This window comes from Somniosus microcephalus, unplaced genomic scaffold, assembly GCF_052327205.1.
Source record: "Somniosus microcephalus isolate GS21.2 unplaced genomic scaffold, FLI_Smic_1.0 unresolved_chr4, whole genome shotgun sequence".
NCBI lineage: Eukaryota > Metazoa > Chordata > Chondrichthyes > Squaliformes > Somniosidae > Somniosus > Somniosus microcephalus.
The window spans coordinates 147052-157282 of record NW_028225182.1 but is presented as its reverse complement, the minus strand read 5'-3'; the positions used below and the strand labels follow the sequence as shown (position 1 = coordinate 157282).

Below are 10231 nucleotides of genomic sequence, written 5' to 3'. Positions count from 1 at the left end.
TTTTGAATACCTCCTAATGTCTCCTCACTTCTTCTGTTCTCTCGCAGCCCTGCCTTTCGATCTATTTCATAATTTTTCCAGTTTTTAAAAAGGGTTAGACCCGAAACGTCGACTCTAAATTCTCTCCACGGATGTTGCCTGGCCTGCTGAGTTTTTCTAGCATTTTCTGTTGTTATTTCGGATTTCCAGCATCTGCAGTATTTTGCTACTGTACTAACGTAGAGGGAGCTGTGTTTTGTACCTGCCCCGCGAGTGCTCAATGCTGACACTGGGTCTAAAGTGGGGTTAAACTGTCAGGGTAATGTAGAGGGAGCTCTGTATTGTGACAGGCTGGTGTGTGACTTGGAGTGGAAGTTGGAGGTGGTGGTGTTCCCATGCACCTGCTGCCCTTGTCCTTCTAGGTGGAAGAGGTCGCGGGTTTGGGAGGTGCTGCTGAAGAAGCCTTGGCGAGTTGCTGCAGTGCATCGTGTAGATGGTACACACTGCAGCCACGGTACGCCGGTGGTGGAGGGAATGAATGTTTAAGGTGGTGGATGGGGTGCCAATCAAGTGGTTTGCTTTGTCCTGGATGGTGTCGAGCATTTGAATGTGTGGGAGCTGCACTCACCCCGGCAAGTGGAGAGTATTCCATCACACTCCGTACTTGTGCCTTGTAGATGGTGGAAAGGCTTTGGGGAGTCAGGAGGTGAGACACTCGCCACAGAATACCCAGCCTCTGACCTGCTCTTGTTGCCACAGTATTTATGTGGCTGGTCCAGTTAAGTTTCTGGTCAATGGTGACCCCCCCAGGATGCTGATGGTGGGGGATTCGGCGATGGTAATGCTGTTGAATATCAAGGGGCTGCAGTTAGACTCTCGCTTGTTGGAGATAGTCATTGCCTGGCACTTCTGTTAATGTTACCCGCGACCTCTTCCACCTAGAAGGACACGGGCAGCAGGCGCATGGGAACACCACCACCTCCAAGTTCCGCTCCAAGTCACACACCATCCTGACTTAGAAGTATATTGCCGATCCTTCATCGTCGCTGGGTCAAAATCCTGGAACTCCCTCCCTAACAGCACTGTGGGAGTACCTTCACCACACGGACTGCAGCGGTTCAAGAAGGCGGCTCACCACCACCTTCTCAAGGGCAATTAGGGATGGGCAATAGATGTCGGCCTTGCCAGCGACGCCCACATCCCATAAACAAATTTTTAAAAAACTGTCAGCGTAATGTAGGATTAAGAAGCAAGAATTCGACACAGGATTAACAAATGGAGAGTTTATTACATTTTTTAAACATCAGTTCAAGCGAGTTAATCCTTCGGGATGGACCAGTATCGGGGGAGTGAGGTCAGCATGCTCTCGGGGAGGGGCGGGGGTGGGGTTGTCTCCCTGTTCGTGTGTGTGTGCATCTCTCTGGGTGTGCCTGTCTCTCTCTGTCTCTGTCTCTGTCTCTCTCTCTCTCTCTGTGTCTCTCTCTCCCTGTGTGCCTCTGTGTCACTAAAATCCCTCAGCACGGGGCGACCCAGCAGTCTGAGTGGAGGAGAGTGCTGCGATATTTACAATCGGGAACAGTTCCCAGCACTGCACCCACCTCCCCCACCCACCCCCCGACTCGCCGCCTCTCTCTGGGAGAGGTCCCACACACGCCAGCCGCCCTGTGGTACATCACCCCATCCTCCAGCTGCAGGCAGCCGGCGGTGTCCGGATATTCGACTGCGGAGGCATCGCACTCGCTCCTGTCTCCCTCCCCGCCGAGAGCCCGGTGTGCCGTGGCAGGCCAGCCCGATCCCAAGGGACCCCTGGTGTCCCCCTCCCGCTCCTTTCCCCCAGTCACCGACCCTCGCCCTTCCCCCTCCTCCTCCAGCCCCGCCCCACGCTCAAAGCTCGTCCTTCCGCGGGCTCCCCGATTCTGCCGCTGCCACTTTGCTCGTCTTCTTCTTCCTCCTCTTCTGCTGCCCGCTCCCCTCCCCCTGGGGCTTCCCCTCGGTCGCCCGGCTGCCGCGGGGCGGGATGGGGGTCAGGGGCGGAGCGCGGGGCTGGGCCCCCTCCCGGCCGACGGAGGGGGGAGGCGAATGGAAGAGCTGCTCCATTAACTTCTCGGCTCGAACCCGCTCCTGGAAACCAGAGAGAGAGAGAGTCAGCAGCCCGGCCGGGATACCGAGAGCCGTAAAAACATCCCAGAGTGCGGACCCCCAGCAGAGGGGAGGAGGGGGAGAGTCCAGGGATCTGCCTCTGTGGCTCTGGATTATGTCACTGATGACCAGTCCCAAGTCCCATTGCACCCACTCCAGTATTTCACCCGCCGACCCTTGTTAGCCCAGATGGTGAGGGTCTGCTAGATATTCGACCGCGGGGGGAGAACTAATCCTGCTATCGCCCGTCGCCACAAACCGGGCGAGATTGGGCTAACTCAGCACAGGCCGGGGATGGAGCCTGGGCGTTTCCTGCCCTGTGTGTGTGTGGGGCTCAGTATCACACCGAGTGCGATCAGGCTAACTCAGCATAGGCCAAGAATGGAGCCTGGGCCTTTCCTGCTCTGTGTGTGGGGAGTTCAGTACCACACTGGTTGAGATCAGAGAGAGAGAGGGACAGAGAGATAGAGAGAGAGACAGAGAGAGAGAGACAGACAGAGAGAGACTGACCTTCTCGCTGTGTCTGTGATGCAGGGTGAACCAGAGAGCGACAGCACAGCGCTGACCCCCGGTCACACCTCGAACTCCGTGAGGATTCTCACCGCCCGACGTGAAGGTCACAAGTCGGCCGCACTTGGGGGAGATCTGCGCCTGGAACAGAACCAAAGGATCTCAGAGAGTGACAACAGAGTAAAGCTCCCTCTACACTGCCCCATCAAACACTCCCAGGGCAGGTACAGCACGGGTTAGATACAGAGTAAAGCTCCCTCTACACTGTCCCATCAAACACTCCCAGGGCAGGTATAGCATGGGTTAGATACAGAGTAAAGCTCCCTCTACACTGTCCCATCAAACACTCCCAGGGCAAGTACAGCACGGGTTAGATACAGAGTAAAGCTCCCTCTACACTGTCCCATCAAACACTCCCAGGGCAGGTACAGCACGGGTTAGATACAGAGTAAAGCTCCCTCTACACTGTCCCATCAAACACTCCCAGAGCAGGTACAGCACGGGTTAGATACAGAGTAAAGCTCCCTCTACACTGTCCCATCAAACACTCCCAGGGCAGGTACAGCACGGGTTAGATACAGAGTAAAGCTCCCTCTACACTGTCCCATCAAACACTCCCAGGGCAGGTATAGCATGGGTTAGATACAGAGTAAAGCTCCCTCTACACTGACCCATAAAACACTCCCAGGGCAGGTTAATGATTCATTTTCGAAGAGAAGACAACTTACTGAGACAGTTTTCGCATCAAGTTCTGTGAAGAAAAATTCCCCTCCTTCAAATTCATCATTGAGATAAAGGACAGCGCTAGAAAAGGAGGAGGAGCAAAGTTAGTGACATAGAGAGGTCGGGGTGAATTAGGCAGGTGTTGCGAGAGGGGCGAGTGAGGGAAGGGGCCGGGCGAGTGAGGGGGCGAGTGAGGGAGGGGGCGAGTGAGGGAGGGGGCGAGTGACGGAGGGGGCGAGTGACGGAGGGGGCGAGTGAGGGAGGAGCGAGTGAGGGAGGGGCGAGTGAGGGAGGGGGCGAGTGAGGGAGGGGGCGAGTGAGGGAGGGGCCGGAGTGAGGGAGGGGCGAGTGAGGGAGGGGCGAGTGAGGGAGGGGCGAGTGAGGGAGGGGGCGAGTGAGGGAGGGGGCGAGTGAGGGAGGGGCGAGTGAGGGAGGGGGGCGAGTGAGGGAGGGGGGCGAGTGAGGGAGGGGCGAGTGAGGGAGGGGCGAGTGAGGGAGGGGGCGAGTGAGGGGGGGGCGAGTGAGGGAGGGGCGAGTGAGGGAGGGGCGAGTGAGGGAGGGGCGAGTGAGGGAGGGGGCGAGTGAGGGAGGGGCGAGTGAGGGAGGGGCGAGTGAGAGAGGGGCGAGTGAGGGAGGGGCGAGTGAGGGAGGGGCGAGTGAGGGAGGGGGCGAGTGAGGGAGGGGGCGAGTGAGGGAGGGGGCGAGTGAGGGAGGGGCGAGTGAGGGAGGGGCGAGTGAGGGGCGAGTGAGGAAGGGGCGAGTTAGGGAGGGGGCGAGTGAGGGAGGGGGCGAGTGAGGGAGGGGGCGAGTGAGGGAGGGGGCGAGTGAGGCAGGGGGCGAGTGAGGGAGGGGGCGAGTGAGGGAGGGGGCGAGTGAGGGAGGGGGCGAGTGAGGGAGGGGGCGAGTGAGGGAGGGGGCGAGTGAGGGAGGGGGCGAGTGACGGAGGGGGCGAGTGACGGAGGGGGCGAGTGACGGAGGGGGCGAGTGACGGAGGGGGCTGTTGTGTATGTACCTTTAAGAGAGAACTGCTTTTATACTGTAGTACCGGCAGTGACCACGCCTGTATATAAAGCCGTAGCAGGCTTCTGTACTTTCAGTTCCAGCATACCCTCTGTTCAGTAAACACCTCTTATTACCGTTCTCCTGCAGTCCGTGTGTTATTGATACGCGGACACTACACTGGCGACGAGCAGGTTCGAACTCACCTGCAGTACTGCATCACCTCACGGGGATCCATCCCTGAAAAGAAGCTTCTTGGAGGTCGAAGTCAGAGCAACGCGCGTCGACCGTGCGCAACCGCCCAGTGATCCATCGGAGTTCAGTGAATCGCAGGGGAAGCTGTGGAGAGCTGGGCTTGGCTCCCCAGTCAAGGTGTTCCAGCAAATCGTGCTGGTAGCAGGTAGTGCGCTGACCCTTCCGGACTGCGGCGGGCTTGAGCTCGATCGAGCAGCTCTGCAAGGGGCCGTGCAGTGTCGTCGGGAAGAAAAAGAGAGAGGGTGGAGCGCACAGGGCGCGGTCGGTGCTCAAGAGCCGGGCAGCGTTAAAGAAAATTAAAAGAGGGGAAGGAAAAGAGACGCGCAGTGGACAGCGAAGAAAAATAAAACTAAGGAAATTAATTAACAAAAGAGTGATGCGCTGAAGCCGCGGGGCGCCGCCATTACTATCTAGAACACTAGGAGCAGCACTGGCAGCAAGGGGAAGAAGGAAAAGCGCGGGAGGCACCATTTTAATCCATTGGGGAAGAAGGAAAAGCACGGGAGGTGCCATTTTAAACCACCCAAGATGCCGAAGAGTGGCAGCATCACTGCTTTCGACAACGAAATAGAAGACTGGACCACGTATGTGGAAAGAATTGAAGTGTACTGCAAGGCAAATGAGGTGGCCGATGAAAAGAAGGCGTCGGTATTATTTAATTTGATGGGCGCGAGAACGTACGGCCTGTTGCAGAATTTAATTACCCCAGCTAAACCAATGGAGAAAAGCTTTGAGGAGATTGTCAATATCTTACAGGAACATCTAAACCCTACATCGCTGCTGATAGCAGAAAGATTCAAGTTCCATAAAAGAAACCAGCACAAAGATGAGAGTAATGCTGACTATCTTACAGAACTACGCAAGTTATCGAAGCACTGCCAGTTCGGAGCAGGACTGGCAGACACCTTACGGGATAAGTTTGTCTGCGGGCTCCAGAGTGAAGGAACCCAGAAACGACTACTTTCGGAAAAGGACCTTACGCTAGAAAAGGCTTTCAGCGTGGCAGTATCCTACGAAGCAGCAGCACAGGGAGCTGCGGAAATACAACAGAAACCGCAAGAATATAGCACCAACGAAATGGCATATGGAGCAGAAAAGTGCTATCGCTGCGGCAGAACAACCCATGACCAGAAGGATTGCTGGTTTAAGGACAAAGTATGCAGGCAATGTGTAAAAGTGGGACACATAGCACGAGTTTGCAGGTTGGGAAAGAAAACCAACACTACAAGAACTACTAAGGAAAAGTACAAGTAAAAAAAATGACAGACAGTAGTTCAGAAGATCAGGAGAGTGATAATGACTCCGGGAGCAGGAGACTAAGTTGTCTAAAGTTACACAACGTGATCGCAAAGAAGGATCACCGAACCATTTGGGTCACCCTCATGATAGCAGGGTCCCAAGTAAAGATGGAATTGGACACAGGATCAGCCCTAACAGTCATGAATCGACGAGACTACGAGCGGCTATTCTCACGCATACCCTTGAAGGACACGTCCATTGTATTGAAGATATATACGGGGCAAAAAGTCTACCCCAGAGGAAAAACAAGGGTGCCCATTAAATACAACGGCAAGGAAACACAGAAACTGTATCTATATATACTACAAGATGGAGGACCACCATTATTGGGACAGGAATGGATCCAAAAAATACAATTGGATTGGCATTCCATTCAGGCGCTAACTGTGGCTGACAAAAAGGATGACGACGTCACACCTGGACGACTGTCAAAAATTCTAACTGACGCGAAAGAGGTGTTCCAGCAAGGACTTGGGACTCTAAAAGGTGTAACGGCAACGATAAAAGTTGAAGATAACGCAAAACCAAAATTTTTTAAGGCCAGACCGGTACCGTATGCGATCCGCCCAGCCGTCGAAGCAGAGCTGGAGAGTCTGGAGCGTTCGGGTGTGCTGTCCAAGTTGGACTGGAGCGAGTGGGCCACACCCATCATTCCTGTAATGAAGAAGTCATTGAGCAGCACGCCTGGGGAGCCGAAGAAGGTTCGCATCTGTGGGGACTTTAAGGTAACTGTTAACCGAGTCCTGCACACAGTACAATATCCACTTCCGCGGATAGAAGATATTTTCGCCTCACTATCTGGAGGGAAACGCTTTACAAAGATTGATCTGGCCCAAGCGTATCTACAAATGGAGGTAGAAGAAGCATCTAGAAAATACCTCACGATAAACACTCACAAAGGTCTTTACCAGTACAACCGGCTGGTATTCGGGGTAGCATCAGCTCCGGCAATTTGGCAGAGGGCGATGGAACAAGTCCTGCAAGGGATCCCGGGGACCCAGTGTTATTTGGACGACATCCTGGTTGCGGGCGAAAATGACAGTGAACACCTTGCCAACCTGGAGCAGGTGCTCACGAGATTACAAGAATATGGGCTACGAGCCAACCACCCCAAATGCGAGTTTTTCAGGAAACAAATCTCGTATTGTGGCCACGTGATTGATGAAGAGGGGTTACATAAGTCCCCAGACAAGATTGAGGCAGTAGTCAAGGCTCCAGCACCGGAAAATGTGTCGCAACTGAGGTCGTTCCTCGGGTTGGTGAACTACTACCATAAGTTATTGCCAAATTTATCTACAATTCTGCACCCACTGAATGCCCTGCTGCAAACTGGAGTAGCATGGAAATGGAGTGATGAGTGTAAGCGTGCCTTTCAGAAATGTAAATGCCTAATCACTTCAAAAGAAGTATTGGCCCACTACAATCCAACACTACCGGTTTGGTTGGCATGTGATGCGTCTCCCTACGGCATTGGAGCGGTGCTGTCACACAAATTCCTTGACGGTTCAGAGAGGCCAATAGCCTTTACGTCGCGCTCGTTAACCTCAGCCGAGCGTAACTACGCCCAGATTGACAGGGAGGCCCTCAGCCTGGTGTGGGGGGTGAAGAAGTTCAATCACTATCTGCACGGGCAGAAATTCACCCTACTGACTGATCACCAGCCTCTTGTCTCCATTTTTAATCCAAAGAAGGGCGTTCCGGTGATGACGGCGCAACGGCTGCAAAGATGGTCACTTTTTCTAGGGGCACATCAATACGACATAGAGTACGAAACAGCATGGAAACGCTGATGGGCTGTCGCGCCTGCCGTTGCCTACGGTGGAGGAAGCACCTGCAGTGGACCCTGTTGAGATATTCCATTCGACCATAGTCGAATGTCTACCTGTTACAAACTCAAGTATAGAGAAGGAAACCCGAAATGACCCGGCACTCTCTCGGGTCTATGATTTGACGGTGAAGGGATGGCCAGCACATGGCGACTCACTGTTGCCAGCATTCTCGCCAAGGAGAGAACAGCTGTCAGTGTGCCGGGGGACCTTGATGTGTGGATCTCGAGTGGTAATTCCACCCAAGTTGAGAGATAGAGTGCTCAATGAGCTTCATGAGGGTCATCTGGGAGGGGTAAAAATGAAGAGCCTAGCCAGGGCGTTTCTGTGGTGGCCGGGAATCGAAAAAGAAATCGAGGATATGACCAAGAGATGCACAGGATGCCAGAAAGTCCAAAACGCTCCACCACAGGCCCCGCTACACCCATGGGAGTGGCCCTCATCTCCATGGCAACGGGTACACATTGATTTTGCTGGTCCATTTATGGACTCAATGTTTTTAATCGCCGTGGATGCACATTCGAAATGGCCAGAGGTCATCAAAATGCCCTCCACCACCACGGAGAAAACTATTGCAGTCCTACGGACCATCTTCGCCAGGAATGGCTTGCCAGAACAGATTTGCTCCGACAATGGACCACAGTTTGTGTCCGAGGATTTCTGGAGGTTTTTGAGGAATAATGGGGTGAAACATTACACATCTGCCCCATATCATCCAGCCACAAATGGATTGGCTGAGAGGTTTGTTCAGACCTTTAAAAAAGCAATAAAGGCGATGTATAATGACAACATACCACTACAACACAAGGTGGATAATTTCTTGTTTGCTTACCGGAATGCGACACATGCAGTCACCAACCAAGCTCCAGCCATAATGTTCTTTAACCGAAGGTTAAGATGTCGCCTGGATTTGCTCAAACCAAACATAAGACGAGATGTTGAGGATAAGCAATTCCAGCACATAAATGAGAAGCCAACCAGGAGCTTCAAGATAGGGCAACCAGTCATGGCCCGCGACTACCGAACAGAAAAATGGCAGCCAGGAATGAAATGCACACAGCAGGGACCACTAATGTACACAGTGGACGTTGGAGAGAGCATCGTGAGACGCCATGCTGACCAGATTCTAGAGTCACAGGAACAATTCAAACCCATACCACGAGCATGCGCACCTGGTGATGAACCCGAAGTACAGATTGCGTCTACCTCAGAATCAGTGGTATTGGAAGCTGACGAACCAACCAATGACAATGAGCCAGAATCGACTCCGCCGCAAGAACAGGATACTCAAGAAAGGCGCTATCCAGTCAGGATCAGGAAGCCTCCTCAAAGACTGAATTTATAAATGATTACTTCAGCTGATGTATATAGTACAGAGAAAATTATAATTGTAATTAGTTATTCTTTAATTGTTAAATGAATGTTATGTACTGTTTATCTAAAAGGGGAGGAATTGTTGTGTATGTACCTTTAAGAGAGAACTGCTTTTATACTGTAGTACCGGCAGTGACCACACCTGTATATAAAGCCGTAGCAGGCTTCTGTACTTTCAGTTTAAGCTTACCCTCTGTTCGGTAAACACCTGTTATTACTGTTCTCCTGCAGTCCGTGTGTTATTGATACGTGGACACTACAGGGGCGAGTGAGAGAGGGGGCGGAGTGAGTGAGGGAGGGGGCGGGGTGAGGGAGGGGGCGAGTGACGGAGGGGGCGAGTGAGGGAGGGGGGCGAGTGAGGGAGGGGGGCGAGTGAGGGAGGGGGCGAGTGAGGGAGGGGGCGAGTGAGGGAGGGGGCGAGTGAGGGAGGGGCGAGTGAGGGAGGGGCGAGTGAGGGAGGGGCGAGTGAGGGAGGGGGCGAGTGAGGGAGGGGGCGAGTGAGGGAGGGGGCGAGTGAGGGAGGGGCGAGTGAGGGAGGGGGCGAGTGAGGGTGGGGGCGAGTGAGGGAGGGCGCGAGTGAGGGAGGGCGCGAGTGAGGGAGGGGCGAGTGAGGGAGGGGGCGAGTGAGGGAGGGGGCGAGTGAGGGAGGGGCGAGTGAGGGAGGGGGCGAGTGAGGGAGGGGCGAGTGAGGGAGGGGCCAGAGTGAGGGAGGGGCGAGTGAGGGAGGGGGCGAGTGAGGGAGGGGGCAAGTGAGGGAGGGGCGAGTGAGGGAGGTGGTGAGTGAGGGAGGGGCGAGTGAGGGAGGGGGCGAGTGAGGGAGGGGCGAGTGAGGGGGGGCGAGTGAGGGAGGGGCGAGTGAGGGAGGGGCGAGTGAGGGAGGGGCGAGTGAGGGAGGGGGCGAGTGAGAGAGGGGCGAGTGAGGGAGGGGCAGAGCGAGGGAGGGGCGAGTGAGGGAGGGGGCGGGTGAGGGAGGGGGCGGGTGAGGGAGGGAGGGGCTGAGGGAGGGAGGGTGGGGGCGGAGTGAGGGAGGGGGCGGGTGAGGGAGGGGGCGGGTGAGGGAGGGAGGGAGGGTGGGGGTGGAGTGAGGAAGGGGTGAGGCAGAGTCTTTCCTAAATGGTGAAAGATTG

At 54.8% G+C, this 10231-nt stretch overlaps 1 protein-coding gene across 1 annotated transcript in view; it reads right to left on the bottom strand.

Moving 5' to 3' along the window:
* Nucleotides 1-1247: 1247 nt before the first annotated feature.
* The window catches only part of LOC147088305 (prolyl 3-hydroxylase 1-like), a gene marked incomplete at its 5' end in the record, with an annotated part of 143386 nt that continues 134402 nt past the window's right edge, over nt 1248-10231 (bottom strand). The window contains 3 exons of the mRNA XM_085977008.1: nt 1248-2100; nt 2629-2769; nt 3357-3432. Of these exons, the coding sequence (XP_085833134.1) occupies nt 1864-2100; nt 2629-2769; nt 3357-3432 (454 nt within the window). The remainder of the gene's footprint in view (nt 2101-2628; nt 2770-3356; nt 3433-10231) is intronic.